We start from the raw sequence: 25,648 nt of genomic DNA on the forward strand, positions 1-25,648 counted from the left end.
GCCAGGGCGAGGGGACTTGGGGAAGAGCCCCTCCCGCCCCGGACCAGGCTATGTAGGTCAGCGCTGTGGGGGCCCCTCGGTTTTCTTAAAGGCTGCTAACGGTTCATGGGGTGGCAGGGCACAGTTTGTAGGGAGCCCAGGAAGGGAGCCGGGGCTCTGAGCCTCAGGTCCCCAGAGGAGGGAGGGCAGGCAGTAGAGGGACTAACTAACGGAATGCACCGCCTGGTCTTCTCCCCACCAGTCGGAGGAGGGCTGGGCTGCCTTGGGGGAGAGGGGACAGGACCTCTGCGGAGCAAAGGGATGTGGGGAGAGTGAGGGAGAGGGTGGTGGCTATGCCCGGACAGATGCCAAAGAAAAACAGAAAGAACCGCAGGGGAGGAGAAAGGGGAGGCGGCTCCTGGGCTATGGACCCAGTGGCCAGCAGGGATGGGCATAGGGCCAGGGCGGGGCGGGGGTGGAGAAGGGAGGGGTTGAAACTGGGGAGGATGATGTAAAGAATTTCATCTGAAGAAAACAGGCGGAGAGCCAGGGTGCTGGAGGAATAACTGCTCCGTCTCCCCTGACCTCCTCCCCCAGCCCTGTCTCCATCCCTGTGAAGGAGCTTCAGTTGGGATGAAGGCGCTGGGGATCCCCTCCCTGTAGCTGCCTGGCTGACTCCTTCCAGGCCGTCCCCATCAACACCCCAAAGGGAGTCCCCACCCCAGTCACCACAGAGACAGCAGCCCCTCCCCTCCGTGGAATCCCCCTTCCCCAGAGAGCTGCAGCCATGACCCTACTCACTGAGGAGGTGAGGAGAGTCCCAGGGGCCAGCTAGATGCAAGGCAAGGAGAGACTGCTGGTTGTACATCTCAGTAATGATTCTCTACTGAGCCTTGACTTTCAGCTACGGCCCCTGGATTTCTCATCCCCCTGGCTGCATTCAGCATAGGCAGTGTGACCCCAAACTGCACCTGTTCAGTAGTGGGGATGGATGGTCCCAGCCTGAGGCCCAGAGTCACCCCAGAAAGCTGGGAGCTCTTTAGCTCTAGGACATAAACATTGTAGATCAGGGTTACTCTGTATCTAGCCAAGTATTTCTTCACCAAACACAGTATTATATCTTGGCCCTTGATTCGGGAGCCCAGCATATCTTGGGTGTCGGGTTGAGAGGAAGAGAAACGCTCTGCCCTCACATTTATAAACACATCCCAGCAGTGCTGGAGGGAAAGAGTACGAGGCACTAACTTGGGAATGGAGAGTTTCTAGAGGAGAGGTCAGGAAGTCAGAGATGGGGAGGGAGGTCTGCTCCCAAGGAAGAGTCAGATGAAGCCTCATTTTCCTTGTAGGGTGTTATCTGTCTGGATAGTGGACATATGTCTGATGTGCAATGTCTTGGGACTTACTGGTGTACAAGACATACAGCCAGACACAGTCTTCACCTAAATTAATTCCACCTCTTAATTCCTGGACCTAAAAGGGCCAGCTCTGATGCAGGAGGGAGTAGTTCAGCTCTGAGGCTCATGGGTGGTGGTCTTGACGACCATTCTGACCAGGATCATGCAGAAGGTGGGTGCGGTACCCCTGACGTGACCTGGGTCCCCTGGCAGAGGGCAAGGCAGTGTATTGTCTCCCTGACAATGTTTGCCCAGAACGAGATGCGGAGAAAAGCATGAGCACAACATGCCCTAACACATGGAGACTTGAGTGGTCTCGGGTGTGTGGTGGAGTGGCTAGATCCACGCAGTGGGAGGGAGACAAACATCGGATGCTGCTGGGATACCGAGAGCCCCGGAGGAGAGCACATTCTGAGGGTTCATAAGGCTGAATAGGGACTGAGAGGCTGGAGAAGGGCGGGAAATACTATGGGAACCTGACCGTTCGTGCTGTAGCTGGAGGCCCAGGACCTGTTTGCCCATTCAGTTTGCCACCTGCCCCTTCCCTCTCACATTTCCCCACTAGTCCCAGCAGAAGCTGGCAACCCCAGGTTTGGTAGGTAGGAACCCCATGAACCTAATGTGTTCTACGGTGATCTCTGAGAAGCAGCTCAATATTCAACACCGTGACCAACCTTCCTCGGGCTCCTCCTTCTCCAGTCATTTCCGGAACCCCGGGAGCTGAGCGAGTGTAGAGCATGGGTGAACAGCCTGACTTTGCTTCAGCCTGTAGCAATTTAACCTTGCACCGCACTACCCCACACATGAATATCTTTCCCTTTCCAGTGACCTTCTGTCCACTGCCATCCATTCTTCAGCCCCCTGGCCAGGTGCCCAGTGTAGAGCTCATGCCCAATGTGCCGGAGAAGTCCAGAAAGCATTCACTCCAGAGCTGCCCACGGGTCTGCTTGGCAGACCTCTTCCATCCTGCTTCTTCCTCCCTGCAGCTGTAACCGTTCTGTCCCTGTTCCCATGCTCTCCCTAGTACAGCTGTAGCCCTTGGGAAGGATAGACATGCGTTTCCTGGCACTGAGAAGTTGAGGCCTTCAGGGAGAGGCTGGTGTGGCAGGGATCTATGAACTCCATGCAGAACCAGTCTATCTGATGAGGGCTCTAAGCCGTGGCATGTCCACTGGCCATCCAGAGTCCCACCAAGGGCTCTGCCCTGAGCTCTCTCTGGCACTAGGCAGCACTGCTGGTCAAAGGATTTTTTTCCAGGACTAGGACAGTGGTTTTCTCACTTTAAGTTTTGAAGATGTGAAATTCCTTTATCACATAAGAAAAACAGATCAAAGGAGAATTGTTCTTCTTGAAGGAGAGAAGATAGACCTGTGGCTCTTTCACCCTTCTTCCTAGCTCCCCCCTCCACTCCCAACAATCTTGACACCTGGGTGCTCTGCTACACCCAGCCTGAGGTCCTCTGCCCTCGCCTGACAGCAAGGAAGCCTGCCCACTGCCCTCAGATGCTCTCTGTCCTCTTCTTCCAACTGAGGAAGACGAGGTCCAAGTCTAATTTCAAGAGTGCCTTGCTGGAGACATTCCCTCCTCACTTGGAGAGTGACTCACAGTCCTGCAGCCATAAAATTTCACAGATGGCATCTTTTGGGTGTGCTGGTCACTTTGCAACAGCAGACTGAGTAGTTGTGCCATTGTTCTCTAGATCTTGAGATCTGACATTGGTACTCCTCACCGATAGTACTTCCTTATAGTCCACATACGATGCAGAAGGGGATCAAAAGCTGCTTGTCCTTAAGTCACATGCTAGGACCAATATTTTCACAGTTATCACTAAAGAGATAAATCCTCGGGGAGGATTGGCTGTGAGGCGTGACATTCTTTGTTGTTTCCTGCTTCAGTAAATTGCTCTATGATCCCTGCTCTGTCATCTGCTTCTCAGTAAGGGAATGTCACCTAAGGATGGTGACCTAGGATGCAGATTCTCCATGAAAGCAACTGGCGGCCTGGACTACCTCCTTACTTGACCAGTGAATGAAACATCCCCAAGGCATTAGAAAGTTTTGGTAATTATATCTCCCTCTCTCATTTTTCATGTTAAAATTTAACATTTCCTGTTTAACCACTGGCTATAGGCCCATATACTGGAACATTCTGTTTCCTGGATGAGGTCATGTCCTAGAGGTCTATGCATAAACTCTGAGAACAGCAATCCCCATGGGAATGCTTATAAGAGATAGAGAGAAACAAACCATCAGAAAAAGAGCCCGAAGAAACAATCCATCCCATAAAGATTCAGGTCCCTAAAAACTCAGTCAAACTAAGAAAAAAAAAAAAGCAACTATAAAATAGAGAAGAGTTAAGTCTCTGGGACCAAGGACCTGCCTCTTCCTCTAGGATCAGCAGTAGTAATGATTCCTTACAAGGTCAGAACCAGCTGGTTCTCAGAGTTCCTATAATCCAAGTAAAAACCCAATCCAATCCTGTTATAATGAGGAGATCCATCCCTTCTAGCACTGAGAAGCCAAGCCTTCAAGTGTCTCGAAGCTGCTGAGACTTTTGCAAAACAGAGGTTTAGCAAAGCTACATATTCTTCACTGCAGCAACAAGTACTGGAGAGAGAACTAGACTTGTCCCTTTACCAAAATTTATCTAAGTGTAAAGAGACTGACCAAATGTCCCAGCTATGTCATGAACACAAATGCCTTCTCAAGAGGCTTGATCCATTCCTCCTTCCCATGCATGATGAAGACTGGACTGTCCATGGCAATTTGGGGAAGGTTCAGGGCACCCTGACTCTGGCACATCTCACAGCCTATCTGATGGTAAGACACACTTTGGCATTCTCATGCCCTGGTGTCTCTGAGGGGACACAGGTCTGTGGCACTATTTCCCTCATTAGAGAATACTTTTATTCATAATTGACTGTGGAAAATGAAAACCCCCTCCACCACCACTAATACTCAGGTAATCATCATAATTACTAAGGCTCATGTTGACAAACTCAGTCTGGTGGTGGTCCTCACTTTTATTTTCATTTTATTTTATTTCTTTTCAGTGTTCCAAAATTCATTGTTTATGCACCACACCCTGGTCCTCACTTTTTGTATGATCTTGGAGATATATATACATATATATATGTATATATATATATATGAATGACAGGTTCGAACAAAATATTTCAGGAGGGCTTTTAGAGCAAGTGATGGGTATAGCACGATCCTAACAGAAGTCCTGATGTCTGTGGTTTCAGTCTGACTTCTGGCCAGCTGGATGCCTTAACCCATGATCCTTGTTCCCTCTGCTTTTTGAGGAAGGAACTGGAGCTCTGAGCTCTCCATGGTGCTAGCCCCCACAGCCGCTACAGGCTCTCTTTGCTGCTCTCCGTGGTCCTGCCCTCCCTCCAGACTTCCCAATTTCCACCTTTCCTAAGGTGCATCTCCTTGCCCTCACCACAAACACATATGATCTTGGCTATGATCCCTCACCAGCTCCACCAGGAAGAGGAGACCAAACCTTGAGATATACATATGAAAGGTGCTCACGACCACCTAAACAACTGTAGGAAGGGTACAGAAAGAGCAAGTGACCTGAGCTTGAGAAGAAGAACTGTTTGAAATGCTCAGGAGACGAGGGCCTACAGTGACCTCAGATGGCCTTGGAAGAACTGGATGGTTTGCCACATGCGGAGTCATAAATGAAAAACAGAACTACAAGTAGTCCTGTTTTAGATTAAGACAGTATTGTTCATACACAGTAGTACCACATCTGCCCTGTAAGCGTGGAACACGTAAATGTGCCCACCTCAGTTTGCTAAGTACACCCCTCCTGACGCCACCCTGAGCCTGATGACCAACTCAAACTGTCCTGTCACAGTGCTTATATTCTCTTTTCCCTCAGCCTTAGCAGTGAATACAAAGATCATACATAACGATGAGTTATCTGAATAGATAAGGGAGGAATTTAAGATACGAGAGGCACCAAAACAAATACCAAAACCCTGACTCACATCCCCCATCTTTACAACCATCTTATCCCACAGGCCAAGTCCTTGGCCAAATCTCAAGAGGTACGTCTTTAAACTGGACTCTGCTACTCTTTGGGGGTATCTGCCAATACTGATGACGTCATATGCAGCTAGGAGCAGAGAATGCTCAGCCCCTGCCAGTCTGAGACTAGACAGCCTGTTCTTACCATTATGTTGGAACCACACAAGCTTATCGTCCCCTACATGCTGATTTCCCCATATCAATTTCTCAGTAATAGTTCCTCTAAGAGTTAACACTGGTGAATGACCTACAACAGCATCTAGTTGGGGAGGCAAGCTTCCAGGATGAATTTCCAGGGCCCCTCTTCCATCTCCTCATGTGAAACAAGGAGAAACTTCATTCCTCAAGGACAGGTAATGGAAGTGATTTATCTCCATGAGTGAGCCTTCAGGAAGACAGAAGTTGGGTTACAGTAACAGCTGGAGTATCTCCTATCTACTCATCTCTCTGAGCCCCCTGTCCTCATGGGCAGCGGACATGTTTCAGAAAGGATTCTAATGCAGAGCTTCCAATATTTTTTTTTTTCAAAATGTGTATCATTCTTCTGCGCTGAGTTCCTCCCTCTGGGATTCCTTAAACCTCTCTCTCCCTGTCTCCTAGAGATCTCCAGGAGAATGATAAGAAAGCTAAACAACAAAAAGAACTTAAATGTAGTCTTCTCTAAGGATTTATTTTTCCTTACCCTAGCTAGACCTGCACTAATTGTGTATTGATTGCTAATTATAAGCACCTTTGGTTCATTTACTTCCAGTTCAGGGTCAGGAAGGTCAGATGCATCACCTTGCCCTAAGGGAAAAAAGGAACAAGAAATGAAGGCTGCTCTCTCGGCCATTCATTTCTAAGCTAACCACTATTTAGCTCTGCACTTCCTTCATATAATCCCAGATATTAGCTAGGCAGAGTGGGGAACCAGTACTTCCAATACCAGATTTCATTGTGAATATGCAAATCCTGGCTTCCTACACTTATTTGTCTTCTTCTGTTGCCCCGATTCTTTGCTTCCAATCCTGATTCTAGAATTCCAGCCAAAGCCTCATGATAAAAAGCTTCAGAGAGTGAACTGGTTTCTAGAGTGTCTGACTAAAATACCTGGTACTTCTTAGAAACCCAGCAAGACTCTCATAATTACACTGATGACAAGTAACTTGAGACTTAGCATGGCTTAGGTCAACCTCCGAAGAGCCTAGAGCCAAGTTCTTTCCTTATTATGAAACAAGGGGCCAATTTTGCCATCTGCTCCTAACCAGTTGTCCCTCAGCAAATGCAAAAATGACAGTAGGACAATTGTATTCATTCTTACTAACTCTTACTCTAATTCCTAAGGCTGAAGTCTCTCCAAGCACATATTATGTGTTTTCTCCTCTGATCTCTATTCTATCATCTCAATCAAATATAAAAACCACCACTACTAAGCCTGTGGGCCTCACATATTCTCATTTATCCTCAATTACTGCTTCATGCCAACCCTCTTCTGGTTTCCAAGCCCTGGAGTCCAGTGTCAGTGACAGATGGCCTGAGCCTCAGCCCTTGGGAGGAGAGAGGATTCTGTCCCTCTCCTGGGGAGCTTGAGCAGAAGAGAGAGCCTAAATTCTGCTTTGGGGAGAATCTCTGAGTTTAAGCCATATGGTTTTCTGGAAGTAAGGGGCTCTGACTAATAATGGGCTGCAGAAAAGGGCTCTGTATCTGGGTCATAAAAAAAAAGCTGTGTTTGTTTCAGAAAAAAATAAAAACAGAGATATACATAGTGAAAACTCTAGCGTGTGATGTGTGTTGAGGGACACATGTTGAATGAGAGAAAGAGGATAACTCGGTTGGAATATATGTACATCATGGAGAACAAAAACTGAGTATATACCCTCCTCAGAGAAGGAACTCCATGAAGGTTTAAGAAAAGAACAGGAGATCTGTGAGGCCCTGTTGTGGGGACCATGAAGTCTGTAGCATGGAAGAATATGTCTGTTTCACAGAAAGTCTCAGCTGCCCCCGGAAAGACCAAGTCAGGCTAATTGGACAATGTGCCACCCTCAGGAAAACACATTTTTTTTACGTGAAAAAAGTGAAAGGAAGAGATGAATCTGTTAGGACTGAGGGAGGGGGCCTGGAGCAGTGTGGGTGTGCACAGCTGAACATATCCGTCTTCATGGAATTCTCCTCGAGGCTGCCCTGAACCCCCCGGCCACACCTGACTCTCGTGACGCAGGAGGGAAACAGTAAAACCAGAAGCAGCAGAGATGAACTGCTTGACTTCAAACAAGCGAAACTCTTCCCAGCATTGTTATCCCCCACACCAAGCCAGTGGGCTGAGGTATCTAAAGTAGGACTTCAGCGCCAAGGAGAGTACGAGAGCCTGCTGAGGAGGGAGGCCGTCCGTGCGCCCAAGCAGCCTGAGGCTCCGCAGCCCAGACAGGGTCCCTCAGGGAACCCGCTCTTTCCCTCTCGCCCGTGCCCCCGGCTACCTTACCCATCCCCAGTCACTCCTTTTCAGCAAACATTCTGTCCAGGAATCTGGTGGAATTCCGCTTTCGTGTACTCCCCCCTGCCTCTGTTAGGTGTCCTTTCCCATGTATGTTCCAAGACGGGAGATTTTTCCCTAGTTCTATGCCACACGTGTGAAAGCAGAAAGGTAAATTTAGGGGAGGGGCATGAAGTGCCTGCCGCTGGTTCAGGGGGACATCTCAGAGTTCAGACAAAGCCCGGCTTCCTGACTCCCGCATCAGCCTGCAGACCCCGGGTCCCACCTGTCCTGATTTCTGCGTGCGTAAGCGTGTGTAGGAGGGGAATGAGGAGGTGGGGTAAATGGACGCTCCCAAAATGGCTCAGAGCTACTCTCAAGGGAGTGATGTCATGCCCAGCCTTGCAGGCTTACCTGAGCAACAACGGGTGAGACAGCCCCCTGCACAGACCCGGGCCGCTCTCCCAGCAGCTCCTCCCGAGGCGTCCTCTTTGTTCTGCCTCATCCCCTCCCAGCCTCTTAGTCCGCAACACTAGATGCTTGTCCCCAGGACATAGCCCGGTCCTGCGAGGAAAGACCTCAGCCTGGGGAGGGGCTCTTTGGGGATCAGATCCCTTCCTCTCTGCTTCCCAAATGCAATTCTTGCTACAAGACAGTACTGGCTACAGAGGGGCTTGTTTCTGTTGGGGGCCAGCCCGGGGCTCCCTCCCAGTGCTAATGCACCGAGAACACTGACTCAATAGCAAATCAAAGCAACAGCTGTCCCCACCTCCTTCTCCGCCACCCACTTCCCAGTCTTTGCTCCTCGGAATCTTAACTAAGTCTCTGAGGGGCCCCCTCAGCCTACCACAAGCCCACTTCTGCCTCCAGATTTTTCTCTCTCCTGAGCTCAAGAATAGGACATGCTCCTCTGCTTTTTCCTCTCTCGTAGCTGTCTCCCTCCTCACGGCCAGCCCTGCATCCTGCCACTCTCCACCGCCAGAGGCCAGCGCACGTGTGTGCGCACACAGCCTGTCCTCAGTCAGCCTTTTCACAGCTAAGGGCAGGGAAGTGCCTTCCGCCCCTTGGTGTCCTCTCTGGGGAGACGTGGAAGCAGCCAGTAAGGCCCTGAGTCTGTGAAGGTGCCATTCCTCACGGCTGCAGCTCACACCTCGTCTCATCCCACCTCTAACCTGCCTGGCGTTTAGGAGACTTCCCTGCTTTGAGGTCCAGGGTGGGGGACCTGCTACCATCCAGGGGGAGGGAGCAGAAAGGGTAGATGGCACAGAAAGTAAAATCACACCAGCTGGTAACTTCGCCTCTGAATCCCTTGGCCCACAGGACTGCAACCAAATGACAGTAACCACTGGGGACGGGCTTCTAACCATGGGTTCCACCGACTGCCTGTGTGACCTTGACCAAGGGCCTCAACCTCTCTGAGCCCTGGTTTTTCTTCTTTAAAATGAGATTTGCACTAGATGTTACTTTGGGTTTGCGTCACCTCTCAAAGTCTATGCTTCTAAGAATGATAGAGGAGAAAATGTTTTGGGGAGGATTAGGCATAACAGAAGGAAGAAAGGAATTACTGTTTGCTAAGAGGGGGTCAGAAAAGACATCGATTCCATCCTCTCTGTGAGAGAATCAAAAAGATTTTAGGATTAACTACCTCTGGCCATTAGGGGTCAGTAGAAAATGACCAGAGGAGTTTTAGGAAATATACAAAATGTGTTTATTCATGACATATTATAGTTTGGTACTTTTTTCTAACATTTGGATAAGACAAAACATTTGGAATAATGAAGTTTGCTTTGGGGGTTTGGGGGAGTTTTTTGGTTTTTTGTTTTTTTGTTTGGTTCTCTTTTTTTTAGTGGAAAGAGGGTTAACACACAGATAAGCTTTTCTTCTTAACCCCACCCTCACACCCACCACAGGCGAGCTAGCCAACGAACCCAAAGTTTCCCTCCTCCTCATTCAGCCTGGAAAAGCTTAGCCACACACCATTCCAAGCCCAGGAACAAAAGCCTTTCATTTTCAATGACCTGCTTAGGATGGAACCAAAAGGCATCTGCCAACGTTCAGTAATAAACCTGTTGGAGTCTGGACCAGCCCCTTCCAAACCTAAATCTCTTGGACTATCTACTAGTGTAGGATCCCTGGCTTTGCAGATCTGAACCTCTTGGCCACGCTTCAGCAGGCCACGGGGTAAATCAGCATAACAGGCACTTCTTCTAGTGAAGGTTCTCTTTCTCACTCTGTTTACCATCTATTTTCACTTATATCCTGCATGCCTCCTGGGACAGTACAGCAAGGCTGAGAGAGTTGTGCCTTCTGGGCCCAAGAGGCTGCTGGGAGCCAGAGGGAAAGGAGGTAAACAAGACTCCAGGAGGAAAAGCCAGACGGCAACAGAAAGAACAGAGGGAGGAAACAAGCAATGGGGTCTCAGTGGCCCTGCCACAGAGAGGGTGGAGGGGAGGCCGAGGTGACAGAAGCAGGCTGCTGGGGCGTGACTGAGCTCGAAAGTCCCACAGGAACCATGAGCTGGAGCATCCCTGAGCTCAGCCAGGTCACCCTTTAGGCGATCCTGCAGCCTGGGCGGGGACAGAGGCCGATCCCAGTGGAGCCACAGAGAGAGCAGGAAACATACCTGGAAAGACAGAAAATCCCAAATTGACAAAACTCCCACCTCTCATGACCCCAGCTTTTGTCTGACTGTACGATAGTACAGAGAGAAAGAAAGACGGATTGAGAGCTCGGGGGAGGGCAGAGTTCGAAAGGGACAGAAGGTGGAAGTAAGAGTTTTTCAACACTCAGGCCCTCAGTGCCCTAGACAAGAACCACCACAGTAACATCAGCAGAAGTAGCGTAATTCCCGGCAGCACACGAGGAAGTGTAAAAGTATGAAACAAATTCTTTTTCAATCAGGGTGCTGTGCTCTAAAGTCTCTCGGGTCAAAGGGACTCCCACCAGATCTCAGAGTTAGCATCTAAATCAGGACCCGCACAGGACTGGCCCACCTTCCTCCAGACACAGAATCGGACATTCACTGTTAAACGTGAGGCTCTGGGCACACAGCAAAGGTCCAGGGGCTGAGTTCTAAATCTGATTTTGCCAGACCCATTGTCTTCTGGGCGTGATCCACACGTACACAAGGATTCACGAGTAGCTCAGGTCAGGGAGGAACCCGAGAGAGATCCCCTGGCCGGGATGCCTCGCAAAGGGTGTGGGTAAATGAACCTAAAAGTGGGTCCCTTCAGTATTCTGGGCCACAGCCCCCAGTGTGTTTTTCCCTTGGAGATAACACTCCTCCACCCACCTGTCATGGTAGTCGTGAGGAATAACAAGTAGGCTGGGATGAAGAATATTTTTAACCATGGAGTTAGAAATGCTGACTCATCACATCCCCATCACCATCACCATCATCATCAACTCCTACTCAGGGAGCTGGTTTTCTCTAGTCAGGAAAGCGAAGCTCCGGACCCAGGTGTCTGCAAGGCCGGCAGTGGTGACCTGGGAGCGCTTCGTCCCTGTCCCCCCACCCCACCTGTGACCCTGTTCACGGGCCTTAGGGCAACGCACCATAGATTCCCAGAACAGAGTGGGCAGGGAAGACAAGAACAGAGCCATCGGGGCTCATACTGGCACATTCTCTTAGGCTTCCCTCCTAGCATCCCTCAGACAGGAGACATCCTACATTGCCATTCATTGGTGTCGCTCATTTATTTATTCAATAAATATTTATTGAGCGCTTACGCTTTGTGAGGACAAGTGTTATGAGTGAAAACCTGAGTCAGAGGTAGCACTGAGCTCCAAGGACATGCTGCTCAGTCCCCAGTTCCCACCTCTGCTACTCTTAATGTGAACAATGCATCAGAAGGACATGGGTGGGGGAAAAGGCTACTTTGTCCTTTAAAATGCCTGGAGTCCTAAAGATACTAGAACCCACGGGTAAATAAACCAGGAATTAAGAAACCCCCAAGGCAACTGAAGGCAAACAAGACACTCTTTTGGTTTTCAGCCCAGACACTGGAGTCCCATGAAAACGTGAGAGGATTCTGTTGGTTTTAACTACACGCATCTGCTGCTTGGTTAACAGAAAAGTCCCCCATTGTAAAGCTCTTGGGGGTAAATGAAGTATCCCCCAGAGGTATAGATGAAGCCACATGAAGAAATCCAATTAACAAGGAAATTCGGCGGGTGTAAGCCATCCCATCACCACACAAGCCCCTATTCCCAACTTGCTACATTGTCACATTGATCATTTTACAGACAAGCCTGTGAATGTTGTTTCATAGTCACCCCAGCCAACAATGCAGGAAGGAATCTTGACCCCTAGAACCCCTGTTCTCCCCCCTACACACACACACACACACACAGGGAGACAGTGCAGCAGAGATGTGCATGAAGTCTGGGCTCTGAGGTCAGAGGGGTCTAAGTTTGACGACTGTCCCATCCCAACATTTACTGGCTACGTCACGTGGATGAATTATTTAACTTTTCTGAGTCCTCACCAACTCATCCTTAACGTGCGCATGATAATACCTGTTCTGGATAATGATTATAGAGCACCTAACTTGGGCTTTGACGCACACAAGGTGATCAATAAATATTGATTCCCACCCTGTTGTAGCTCCTAGAGCTTCAGCCTCAGGATGGTCTACCCTCTCTTTTGTCCTATTGTTTCCTCCTCCTGTTTGGTTTGCTGGTCCCTCTCAAATGGCACAGGCTGAGCCTAGTTCTCACAACAGAAGATGCTCAGCATCTTGGATTCATTTATTAAATATGTATTTATTATGCCCCTCCCTTGTGCAGTGTGCTGCATTAGAGTCAATGCTGGATACGGAGATGAATCAGATATCAACCCCACCTGTGGAATCTTTATAGTTAGGAGGGAAGCCAAACTTCCTGTACCACACAGAGCAATGCACAGCTTAAGGAAAGTAGATCAAGTGTTGCAACTCAGAGAAACCAGAAGCTAGTTCCATCTGGGACAATTAAGGAAGACTTCTCGGAAGCAGTGCCACAGAGGGTAGGCTTTAAGCACTGGTGGGGCTTAGATGTATGAAGATGGGTGGAGGGCATTATCAGCAGGGTTATGGTAGGAGAGGGAATGTAGGCAGGAAAGCCAAGAGTTTATAGAAAACTCAGACTGGCATCATGTCTGGGATATCGGTAGGATAAAGGAAATACAAAGCTGGAAATCACAATGGCATCAGACTGCCCAGGATCTCGAAGGCCAGCCCAACATATCTGGGTATTATGTGCAGACCATGGGGTTCAGTGAAGGCTCAGAAGCAGAAAGACCATAAGGCCCATTTGAATACAATCTCTTCACTGCTTTTCCCTATGATTTCCCTATGATTTCTACCCCCACCCCACCCCCCACGACACACACACACAAGGGACTCTGTGGTCCAGACTGCACTGCCCTCCGGTGTCCCTGCCTGAGCAGAAGGTCAACTGTGTCCACTGCAGAAGTGTCCGATGCCACCCTTTCAGAGGGCTCCTGAGCTTTCTTGCAGTTGGAGTGCACAGAAGGAATCTACGCTGATGTCATAAATGAACAGCATGATCTGAACCCAAAATCACAAGGTCTTTGCAACCCCGGTCATAATTTCTGCTACTTATCCATGTTTCTGTTAATAGCATTATAATCTCTTGTCCACTGCTGGGGGCCATTCTGAATTTATCATTACAGGTGCACAATGTTATAAGAACAGTGAGGAAACTATCAGGCATGTTAACAGACAGTTCTCAAGAGAAGACATGAGATCATAAGTAGTTTTCAGAACTAGAGGGAGAAATAACACTGCAGCAGGGAAAAAAAAATACACACACACAGTTAATATGTTCACCGGCTTCTTAAAACGCTACAAACCAGACTGAGTTCCCTGGAAATCTACAGACAATATAGGCCATTTATTGGAGAGTATCCGTTTTAATTATCGGTTCCCTCATCTGCACCATTCAGTGTGGTTTGAATGGCCTACCTTCCCATGTCCCATATTCATCCTACAGAGGAGGAGAAAATGCCAACGAAAGCAAAAGCCGGGAGGAGGGGAGAGACGGAAGAAATAGAAACAGGGGGGAACACCAAGGGAAGGCAGCAAAAAGCACAGAGGAGAGAAGGAGCAGGAGAGTGGAGAGGAAATCTGCGCTGCCGTTGGGCAGATCCATCCGCTGTCTGACCGGGAGCACAGCCAGCACAGCACCAGGTGTGTCTGAGTGAATGACCAGAGCCAACTTAATGCACCAGGAACCCGATCTGCCCTAAGAGCTGAAGCTACGAAGCTGAATAAGGTCAGGCCTCTGCTCTTCACCAGCTCAGAGTTTAGATGGGGAAACTGATCAGCAAACAAGTGGACAGCAGCACAATGGGCAGGAATGCCGCACGGAAGCAAAAGGAGCCGCTGAAAAAGCTTTGAGAGCCCCCGGGAGAGAGAGAGAGAGCGGGTTCTTGAGAGCTGGGCTGTTTGTGTGCCTCTAGGTAAGCCACGGGACCTCTCTTAAACTCATCTCTAAAAAGCGATTGTTTGGCTGCCCGTCTCTCAAGGTCGTGTTGTCAGCCAGGGACCCGGTGGCTGAAGATCCGCCCTGCAAACTGAAAAGTCCTGTGCCAAAGTTTCAGAGGGCTATTCCCTCCGCTCACCTGAGCAAAGGCCTGTTCTGTGCCCACTGCACACAGCACCAGGACTGGGGGTGGGCACCTGAGCACCCACTCTTCTCTGGCTTCTCCCTGTCCCTCTAGCACCCCAACCTGCCTTTCCGCCCCCTCGGTCCAAGCACCCACAAATACACAACCTGGAGAAGAAGATGAAACACTCACCGGCATCAGGTTGCCTCCAGCCTTGAAGTCCTGGGAAGGCAGCGGGCAAGGGCCCGGCGCGGGCTGGGGTGGGGTGGGGGGCACTGCAGGGTCTGAAAGCCCCCCCCCCACCCCGGGCCACCTCTCCGGGCAGCCTCAGCCTTCTTGCCTCCCTTCACCAACACTTTGCCGCCTGCTTCTCTCCGCGGGGTGCAGGTGCTCCGCTGTCTCTACCGTCCTCCCCATTTGGGCATTGGTGCTTCTCCTCTTGGAGATGTTTTCTTGGGTCTCCTGGAGGGTGTGTGTCGGGGCCCGTGGAGGCCGCTGACCCTCGGAGGCGCGCTCGCAGGCTCTAGCCCTCTTTCTCCGCCTCTCCCCTTCCTTCCCCTGCTCCTCCCCCCCCACCTGCCCCTTCTCCCCTTCATTCGAATTCCGCAATGCCCCCCTCGTCCCGCTCCCTATCTTGAGGCCCACTTCTCGGTCTGGTCTCGCACCCCTGGCCCGCATCCCCGACCTGCCTAGCACCGCGGGGGCAGCGCTGGCCTGTCCGTTTCCCGCGCGCCCGCCGGTCGGCCCGCCAAGTTCCCGCGACTCCCGGCCCGGGACGCGCGGTGGCTCCGGACTCTGCTCGGCAGCCGATGACGTCACCGAGCCTTGCGCCCGTGATTGGCTGGTTCCGGGCCTGCGGCGGGAGACTTGGCCGACTCGCGGGGCGGCTTTCTTTGTCCCCCGCGCCTTCAGGTGGAGCCGGGGAGTCGGGCCCTGGGCGCCTGCGGCGTGTGTGCAGCGGGTGCAGGGGCCGCCGGGGAAGACTAGCGGTGACTCAGGCCCCGGGGTTGGCTGTGGCGGGCAAAGAGCGGAGCCAGGGGGAAAAAGCGGGCAGTGGCCCGGGCGCGGGCGAGGGTCCCAGCTGCGACCTAGCAGGTGGCCGCGGGGGCTCCCGGGCCTGCCCGCAGTCGTAGCGGCCTCAGCTGGAAAGCAGCGGAGCTCTGCACTTGGGATCAGGCTTGCATTTCCAGTCTTCGCTCTTCCGTTTGTATGACCTTGGGCAAGTCACTGCAGCCTGTTTCCACGCTGCAAAACGGGAACCAGCGCGTTTATTCCACAGGTCTACGAGAAGGGTTAAGAGTTAACTAAGAGTAATCTAATTGTTAGCTCTGTTGTTATTTTAGTAGATAATATGGTGTAGCTGAAAGGATCCTGGATAAGGAATGAAAAATCTTCCTTTATCTTTCCTTTACTGGGATGACCTTCACCAAAGTGACTTTTAACCTCTGTAGGCTCCATTGTCCTCATTTGTAAAGTGTGAGGACCGGACCAGAGGACCTTTAAGGTCTCTTCTGGCTCTGACGTTGTGCGACTGACTGGTAAAGCTTAGCATTCTCCTTTTATCCCGCCTTCGGAGGAAGAGCTCACTTCCTTCTTCGGGACTCTCCTTAAATCTCTCCTGGTTGTGAGACACCCACTTCTCTTAGGGATCCTGGCAAACCTTTTCACTAAGGGCCTGCCCTCTCCCCGCCCCCAACCACCCAAGTGTCCCAGACCATAGCAGCAAATAGGTAGGGCTCATCCTTGATGGAGATTCTCTCCCCAGGCTACAGGCAGGAGCAGGATTTGGAGCTGGGAACTCTGGCTCCACTCGGCGAGGCCGTCCGCTCCACAGTCTGGAGCAGCCCTGACATGCTGGCCAGTCAAGGTGAGAATCCAGGCCCCTCATCTCAATGTCCCTCGGTCCCCTCCACCATCCTCACACCATCTCCCACTCATGTTGCCTCTGCCCTGTGTATCACCCCCTCGTGACCACGCAGCTCCATCCGACATCTTAGTCCTTCGTTCCACACCACTGACTTCTCTCGCACCCACGCCTCTTCCCTACTCCAGTGTAGAGCCCTCTCTATCCCCTCCACCTCTTTCCCCCAAAGTAAAATGACTCCAGGAGGAGGGTATTACTCAGAATAAAGACGTTCTGGAAGACACAATCAAGGTAGAATTCTTCCAAGGGACCCACAGATAAGGGGATCGTTTGTCAAAACTTGGTATAGGGTGAGCGGTAAATGACAGGTTTCCCAAAACTTTCATTCAGATGCTTCAGGGATAAATCACGTCCCGGTTTACTCAGCCAGCTCCGTCTCTGGCTCACTAATCTTGAAGTCATCATTTGAATTTTCAAGCCAGGCAGTTACTTGAGGAACAGTCCCATGAAAAGGCCACTGCATTGAGAGTCGAAGAACAGGGGCGCGGTCCCCACGGGAGTCCCTGGTTAGCAGAACGATTGTAGGCCATCATTCATGTCCATGGCCTCATTGTCTACATCTGTAAAATGAGGGAATTGGATTCCATGATCCCTAAGTTCCCCCTCAGTTCTGTAATTATTCTAAACACCAAAACCAGCGGCCAGACTTTGTGCTCCCACGTGGAGACGGACACCCCGAAGCACCCGTGCTTCTTATCAAGCCCAACACATGCCGCCTTCTCTCCTTGGGGCCCCTTCTGTGCTAGGAGCATCCATTATGTATTTCTTGGAAACGGAGCTCTGGTGACCAAGGAGGAAAGGAATAACAGAGAGGGCAGGGGTAAGGTCAGTGCCAGGGGGAGAATGGGGACTGTTTAAAATTACTCAATTAGGGAATGCAGGAAGTAAGTTTCTTGGCTTCCGATTGAGAGAATAAAGCCGCTGCGCTAGCTTAGCCCCACCGGAGGGATGGTGAAGACGCTTCGGAACCAGCCGGAGGGTGTTGTGGATTTTAGTCCTGCGGAGGCCGCTGCTCTCAGGTCGCAGAAAGTCAGTCCCAGAGACGAGGGGCTGAGCATGGGGAGCAGAAGCCATGCTGTGGGGAACACGGAACAATGTCGAGGGGGAGGGCTCCCGGCCAGGCCAACTAGAGGCCCCTCCCTAGGATACCTTACCTGTCCTCTGTTTGTTTGTTTAATTTGCTTAAGAAGAGAGGGGTGAGAAAGTATTTCCTTCGCAAGGCAGGGAAAACTTGAATCCTTTAAAATAACAGGAGGGGGGTGACTTGGGTTGGTGTGTTCAGAGGACCGTTGTCCTGGTACCAAGAGAGTGTCAGCTGATGATGAAGGGAAGTTACTGTGGGAGGAAGTAAAGTCTGTGCCAGAATGTTTCAGCTTTTCTTTCTTCTTCTTCTTCTTTTTTTTTTTGAATCGTTTTGGTTCCTTATTCCACAGTTTTATCAGCTCCCTCTTATGTAAATGAACGTGGGACCCAAGGCTGGCTTGGCCTTCTCCTCACTTTTAGTTTGGGGATTACTTGTCTCTAGTGCCTCTCCCGTCCTTGCTGGCAGAGGCAGGCAGAGGCAGGGAGGCCGAGCGTACACTGACAGGTGCGTGTGTGTGCTTTCAAAGTGAACGGCAGCGCCTCTCAGGAGAGTTGCTTGTGCGGTGCTCTGTGTAGATTGGGACGCCTGTGTGCCCCTCCACTCAGCAAACACTCAACAAAGGACTGTTCTTCTGTGTGTGGCGAGCAGGAGGAAATAAGGTCCGTCTCCCCTTCCCCACCACCTCTGCTCCTTCTCCCACGGTGCCTTACGAGAACGCAGACGCGGGCGCCTTGGACCGTCTGGGTTAGATGAGGCGCGCTTTGCCTTAGAAGCGGGTGGAGGGGCCGGCCTGCCTCGGGATGCTGACGCTCTTGCGCTCCTGCAGACAGCCAGCCCTGGACGTCAGATGAGACCGTGGTGGCTGGAGGGACGGTGGTGCTCAAGTGCCAAGTGAAGGACCACGAGGACTCGTCTCTGCAGTGGTCCAACCCTGCCCAGCAGACTCTCTACTTTGGAGAGAAGAGAGGTACTGCCGCGGGTCTCCTCTCTCCAGGGGAGCTGTGGGCTAGGGCGGGGGTCCTAGGAGCCCAGGGCAGCATGTGCCTGGGGTGCGGAGGCTGGGCATCTGGAAGGTGTGCTGTTTGAGGAGGCAACAAGCCAGGGGCTCATCTGCACGCTCCAGAGAAACCATGGTTTTACAGCTCCGACCTGAGCCGTGCACCATCCTCCGGGGGCGACACCTCAAAGCAGCCCCAAGACTTAGCTGGTGTCGAGTGTTGCCCCAAGTACTTCACAAGGCACCCCCATGAGATTCAGGCCTACTTTTCTGAGCATCCCTGAGGCGACTGTGCCTGCCCAGTGGCTCAGGAATGTGAGGACGTAAAGAGGGCTCAAACTCAGGAGGAGTTTCCCCCGCCCCAAACCATGCTAGAGCCCTTCTTCCAAAGACGCTGGCCTGGGACTGGAAGATGACCATGAAAAGTGCCAGTAAAAGCCCTGCTTCCCGTTCTCCCAATGTCCCCAGCCCTTCGTGATAATCGGATCCAGCTGGTTAGATCCACTCCGCATGAGCTCAGCATCAGCATCAGCAACGTGGCCCTGGCGGACGAGGGCGAGTACACCTGCTCCATCTTCACCATGCCCGTGAGGACGGCCAAGTCTCTCGTCACTGTGCTCGGTGAGGTTCCCTAACCCCAGGGGCTCCGCAGCATGCCTCCTTGCAAACACAGTTCCTCGGTGAGCCCCCAAGGCAGTCAGAGGCCCAGCGAGTCTCTGAGCATTTGGGGAAACTTCAGTCTGTGCTTCCTTTGCAATGGAACAAAATGCAGAGAGTACTGGGTTCTGATCCTTTCTGCTCTACTTACTGTGTGCTCTGGGAGGATCCCTTACTCCCTCTGAGCCTGAATCTCCTAAACGATGATAAAAAAGATGCTGACATCTGTTCTGTGTACCTCCTAAGACTGTATGAGGGAAACACGAGAAGTCTTTGCAGTGTTGATTCTAAGGTCCAAGTATCCTCCTGCTGCTTATGTGCTCTCAGCCGGGTCCTGTGTTTCAGTTTCCTTCCTTGCTCTCCTGGGCTTCACATCCTTTCTGTAGCCAGCCAGTGGTGCTGTGGGGTGCTGGGCTACGTACTAGATCTTCTCTGTGGGTTCTTAGGGAGGAGATGGGAGAAAAAGATGCTTTCTCTAGTCTTCTACCCATTCTAACCCAAAGTAGGACTCACGCATCCTGAGTCCCTGAGAGGCCATCTCTGCAAGCAGAGCTGAGGTCACCTCATGGTGCCTCTCCTTCCTATCTTGGCCGTCCCCCCTCCATGGCAGGAATCCCACAGAAGCCCATCATTACTGGCTACAAGTCATCATTACGGGAAAAGGAGACAACCACCCTAAACTGTCAATCTTCTGGAAGCAAACCTGCAGCCCAGCTCACCTGGCGGAAGGGCGACCAAGAGCTCCACGGTAAGCTCTCCCTGCTGTGGGGCTCAGGGGGAGAGGGTAGGATGGGTGAGGAAGAGAGGGGTACACGTCTGTGTGTGTGCACATCAGCATGGTGTAGGAGGAGGAGGACAGGTGTTTTGTGCACACGTGTGTGTGTGTGTGTGTGTGTGTGTGTGTTAGGGCCCACATTCTCCCTGTGTGTACATCACCGTTTCACAACTTTCTAAGTCTGTCTAAGCGGAGACTCGCCATCTGTATGCCTGCCGTGGGCCCACACTGTCTGTATGTTAGGGCTCACTCTGTGTCCGTGTGTATGCGCGTGGACGTGTCTGTTCTGTACTCCAGGAGAACCAACCCGCGTTCAGGAAGACCCCAATGGTAAAACCTTCACCGTGAGCAGCTCAGTGACATTCCAGGTTTCCCGGGAGGACGACGGGGCGGACATCGTGTGCTCTGTGAACCATGAGTCTCTAAAGGGAGCTGACAGATCCACTTCCCAGCGCATTGAAGTTCTATGTATGTGGTGGGCTTGTGGGTGAAGGAGGGTCAGGTATGAAGTGGGGGCAGGGGACGAGAGTGCGCGTGCCTACACGCAGCACCTCACGCAGATGAGCGATGAGTCCACGGGTGACGGCACCAGGCTAAGGGGCGGCAAGCTTCTTGGGAGAGGGCCCAATAGCAAGTATTTGAGGCTTTGGGGGGGGTCACACGGTCTCTGTCTCAACAACTTAATTCTGCTGTTGCTGCAGGAAAATAGCCATAAACTGTATGTCAGCACATTAGTGTGGCTGTGTTCCCATAAAGCTTTATTTACAAAAACACACAGCTGGCAGGATTTGGCCCCAGGGCAAGTTTACCAAGTCCTGAGCTAGGCCAGGGATGTCCCGCTAGATCGTGAGCTCTGGCGGCGACCGTAGCAAGCCGGGAACTGGAAGACTCAGGGCTGGTCTCCCTTTCCCCCGGCCCCCACCGCTGGGGGCTGTGCCAGCTTAAGGAAATGGCTTCATCCAGTGAGCTGGACTCTTTCTTTCCTCTAAGAGAAGATGAACCTGGTGATCACTAAGGCTTCTTCCTAGACCAACACACTGCGATTTCAGGATCCCAGATCTTCCCTGTGGTCCTCATCGCCTGCCCCGGCCCCCAAAACCCGAGGGTTCTCGGGTGTCTGACCTACAATGACCACGTCACAGTCCCTACTCCAAGCCTTTCCAAGGGTCCTCATTTCTCTGTGGACTCTGCCTTGAGTATGGACATGAAACTTTCACCCTCTCGTGAGAAACTGGAAATTTTCTGAGTGCGGGAACCAAGAAAAAACAAAAAGTGCAAAGACAGAATACAGAGAATCATAAAACAATGCATTTCTTGTCCTGACTTCTCTAGAGGCTGGTCATTATCCTCCAATAACTCAACTGCTTAACCTCTTTTATGGGAGATCCAGGACTGACTCTGGTGCCCTTTCAAATCATTAGACCCCTTGCTGAAAGCTGGACGCGAGGCAGGTTTCCGGGGGTGCCCCTTTCCATTTGGCCGCAGACGGCCCGGATTCCTGTGAGTGGGACCGCCGCTGACTGGCTCTGCCTCTTTGACCAAAGCTTGCCCTCTCCCAGGGGCCGCTGCATGCTTCACTGATTAGCATGAGGGTCAAGGGGAAGATCCCGAGGAAAGAACTCAGCAGACTTCAGAGTTCTCAATCTCCCTAAGGTGTTTTTCTGCTGATTGGTCATGCGTGCGGGGCCCCCAGCCTTAGGGTCCTTCCCTCAGGCCCTGGTCCCCTCTCCCATGTCCGAACCCCACAGACTGCCCTGCCACATACTAGATCCTCTGGCGCTGGCTCTCGAGGCCCAGCGGTGATCAGCAGTCAGTCAACAAGCGCTAGACTCCAGACAAAGCACTAGAGGCTTCGATGGGGGTGGGGCCCCCATATTCTCACCTGGCCTGATTCTCTTTGTCCTGTTTGATTTGACAGAAACACGTTCATAAGCAGGTGGTTAAGGTTGGCTCTGTCCGCAGGGGAAGCTCGGCGCCTTTATCTGTTGTTCTAAACCAGCCTCTGGCTGTATTTGAGCAACCATCTGGCCCTAGCCTCCTAGCAGCCCTCTGGTGCCCGTGGCAGATGCCATCCTTTCTTCCCAGAGCACATCTCTGCAGCCTAAATATGACCCCCATCTCTTGTTGTTGGGAAACTCTTCCTTCACTTTTGCTCTGACCCCTGAAAATGATACTCGGCGCTCACAGGCTGCTCCCTAGGAGCAGAGGAGAGAGGGTGGGGAGACTGTGAGCTCAGGAAACGACCCAGGTCAAGTTCACTGGCTCCATCAGAAACGTGCATGAAGTCCCACTTCTGTGCCAGGCCCAGGTGAACCAGGGGCCTTTCTCGGCTCTCTGTTAGGACACCCCTTCGGTGTCCACCGCAGACAGAGCTTGAGAAATCCTACCTCTATGAGGTTGCAATGCAAATCCCGTGCACACTGAGTAGTAACCATGGAATTTGCTCGTGAGACATTGGGGCTGGAGGTCTGTGTCCCCAGCCCCGCCCACTCCTAAGACAGGTAGGAGTCGAAGCCTTAATGCACAACGGGGTGATGGAGGACTGTGGTCCTTGGTCTTCTCCTGGACGGTGTGGCAACGGTGCACTGACATCATTTCCTTCTCCACAGACACACCCACGGCGAAGATTAGGCCAGACCCCCCGCACCCTCGCGAGGGCCAGAAGCTGCTGCTCCACTGTGAGGGGCGTGGCAATCCCGTGTAAGAAGATCTGCTTCCGGGCCTGACACCTCCACACCTCAGACCCCATCTCCCCTTACAGTCTCCCCATCTCCCCCTGTTCTCAGCCTTTCGCTTTCCCTGACCCTGCCCTTCACCGTCCATCCCTGGACGGCATCTCCTGCAAAGCAGCAGAAGAGGGGCCCTCCCCGGCTGCCCCCGAGGTCCCCATGGGAACCACCAAGACACAGCCAGACACGAGTTAGGAAACCTCCCTCATCCTGGGGTCAAATCCCGAAGGGTCACCCGTCCCTTCAGCAGCTTGTGCCTGGGGCCCCTATAGCCCCTGAGCCTGGGTCAAACCGTCATTGACTTCCTCCGCCCAGATATTTTTTTGTTGTTCCTTTTAGCCCCCTGCCCTGCTCGCTCCCAAACACGTGTGATTCCTCTGCCTCTACAGCCCCCAGCAGTACCTGTGGGAGAAGGAAGGCAGTGTGCCTCCGCTGAAGATGACCCAGGAGAGCGCCCTCATCTTCCCCTTCCTCAACAAGAGTGACAGCGGGACGTACGGCTGCACGGCCACCAGCAACATGGGCAGCTACAAGGCGTACTACACGCTCAACGTGAACGGTGAGCCCTCCCGGCCCCCCCGGCCCTCCCCGGGCATCCTCCTCGCCTGTCTGCCCACCCCACGCTCTGCGACTTCCTCTCCTGAGAGCAGCCCTCGCTGTGCCTGGAGGGCAAGAGGGCCGGCCGTGGGAGTGTGGAGCCCGGGTTCTAGGTCTGCTCTGGAATGTGCAAGACGGAAGCCGCCCGCAGAATGGCGGGCTCCGGTGAGCCCTAGTGGTGCCCCTGACGCCATCCTCCTACCCCTCCTCTCCCCGGGCAGCAACAACTACTGCCTCTGTGTGGAGAGGCCCCAGAGTCTCGCCAGGGCCGGTGTGGGGGTTCCCCTCTCCAGGGGCCTGCGTCAAGGCTGCTATCCTGGTGACCAGCAGGGGACCCGTGGTGTCCCCGCCACTTCCTGGCTGCAGACAGGGTAGGGTGGGTTCAGGCAGAACACAGACGCCCGTTGGTAGGATGCTGAGACACTGGCCACTTTCCCCGATGCCTTATCTCCCAGAGACACCAGCGATGCTTCTTCTCTGAAATTCTTCCCACAGCTGTGACCACAGAACCTCAGGAGCAGTGACAGGCTGGCACAGAGGTCCCCTTATTGGAGAGCGGGCAGAACTTTTGAAGATCCTAGTGGCAGCGGGTCCTGTCAGAAAACCTTACAAGCTCAGAATAGGGGAAATGCATTGTCGGGGGAACACTAGAGGCTCCCTTACCGGAAATGCCCGTTCAGTCAGTGAGGTGACAGATAAGAGACCTGAGACCTGGGGACCGGGACCGGGGTGTTTGTGCAGATGGGGTGATTCTGACGCCAGGGTCAGAACGCAGCACGTGGGAGCTGCCTCAGCACCACAGACAACGCTGGCGTAGGATGCCAGCGGCGAGGACCAGCGTCAGCCCCCCGAGCTCCCCCGGCCGATTCTGAGGGTGACTGCCAGGGCGGTGAGAGAGAGTCCTGGCCCCTGCGGTTGGTGGTTGGTGTCCCGCCGGCCCCTCCCCCATGGTCCCGTCTCACTGTGACCGCGACCAGTGCTGACACCCGGTGGTGGGAGGAGGCTCTGCAGCTCCTTCCCCGGGACTCCCTCCCGAGCAGCCCTGACCCTACCAACAGGGAAGGGAAAACAGGGAGTTCCAGCAGAGACAGGGATCTGCAACTGAAGACCCCAGAGGTCATTTTGGCCATGGGAAGCTCTGTTTTTCTGAGGGATTTCCCTTTCCATAGCCTCTGGAACAACTATCCAGGATGATGATGATGATGATGATTTCTTTTAATGTGAGACTGTGTGCACCTACTGCCTGGGAGAAAGGGGCGACGTCCCTCTGCTCCTTCCCACTCGACACCTTCACACCCACCCCACCGTATCATGGAGCCCCTAGGCCCAACCTCTCTCTCCCTCCCCAGCAGAGCATAAAAAATCAGAACATAAATGTTTTCTTTTCCAATTAGGCGTAGACAGTCAAGGAACGAAAAAGCTGGCCCAGTCAAGCTCGAGGAGACGTGAGGCAGGAAAGACAAAATATATAAGGAGTCGGTGAGGCATCAAGACTCAAGCTGACTCTGTAGGGAAACAGTGGCCTTCCCGTGGGTGGGACAGGTACACCTAGGGCTCATGTAATTTTGGACCCATCAGAACTGGGTCCCGGGCCTGGGCGCTGTCTCCTCGGGTATTTGGGACTTGGACGAGGCTGGTGCCGTCCTCGTCGTGCCTGGCCCAGTGTGCACTCTGAGGATCTACCCCCTCCCCCACCCTGCCGTAGATGCTGCCGTGGAAGGGAGATGGCGGAGACATTGACCATCATGGGAAGAAGCTCAGGGTGTGGGTGGGGGAGGGGCATCCATGAAGAAAGTCCTTGCCTTTCCCACCAGCCTCTGGAGGCTGGGATGTGACGCTGGAGTCCGAGGCCTCCCGGTGGAGGCATGCTGGAGGGCTGCGATGTAGCTGGACCCCAGAACGGCTCTTCACACGGTGACCTCAGTGCACGGCCTTCTGGAGGCGCCGTCAGAACTCCCCTTCGCAGCTTCATCGGTGTCTCACTGTCTGGGCTTGGGGCAACGAGGAATAGGCTGGGGGCCCCCTAGAGAGGCCAGCTCTGAAGGGCAAGCAGTCAGGAGAGAGAGAGAGAAGGACCAGTCTGACCCCCCGAAAGTAAAAGCAAGAGCAAGAACAAGAGACGACATGGGCGTTAACGGGATGAATTTGACCAGAGCTTCCGCGCCAGAAACACAGCTGAAAGGGTTGAGCGTGAGCAGATCTGTCAACGTATTCACGAATACACAATTTTTAAGGAGAATTACTGCATTCCAGACGAGGGGTAAGAAAGAAGGGTGCAAAACCAGGCATGTCCCCTTTGCTGTTCGATCCGGTCCACTCAGCGGATGTCAGCCCACGTCCTGTGCCGTGTCAGACGGCCCACGGCCGGGCCAGAGATGCGCTCAGACAAGGCTCTTCCAGGTCTGAC

General features: G+C 52.6%; 1 protein-coding gene across 2 annotated transcripts in view; it reads left to right on the top strand.

Moving 5' to 3' along the window:
* The window catches only part of CADM3 (cell adhesion molecule 3), a 28,951-nt gene that overhangs the window by 1,002 nt on the left and 2,301 nt on the right, over positions 1 to 25,648 (top strand). Inside the window, exons 1-7 of one of the 2 annotated variants that reach the window (XM_044266655.1) lie at positions 16,210 to 16,345; positions 18,313 to 18,453; positions 18,952 to 19,104; positions 19,751 to 19,888; positions 20,213 to 20,383; positions 22,525 to 22,615; positions 23,034 to 23,203. In XM_044266655.1, the coding sequence (XP_044122590.1) occupies positions 16,225 to 16,345; positions 18,313 to 18,453; positions 18,952 to 19,104; positions 19,751 to 19,888; positions 20,213 to 20,383; positions 22,525 to 22,615; positions 23,034 to 23,203 (985 nt within the window). In that variant the 5' untranslated portion in view covers positions 16,210 to 16,224. Of the gene's footprint in view, positions 1 to 16,209; positions 16,346 to 18,312; positions 18,454 to 18,951; positions 19,105 to 19,750; positions 19,889 to 20,212; positions 20,384 to 22,524; positions 22,616 to 23,033; positions 23,204 to 25,648 lie in introns of those variants that run through there. The other variant, XM_044266656.1, reaches the window with a different exon arrangement.

Source organism: Neovison vison, chromosome 10 (genome assembly GCF_020171115.1).
Source record: "Neovison vison isolate M4711 chromosome 10, ASM_NN_V1, whole genome shotgun sequence".
NCBI lineage: Eukaryota > Metazoa > Chordata > Mammalia > Carnivora > Mustelidae > Neogale > Neogale vison.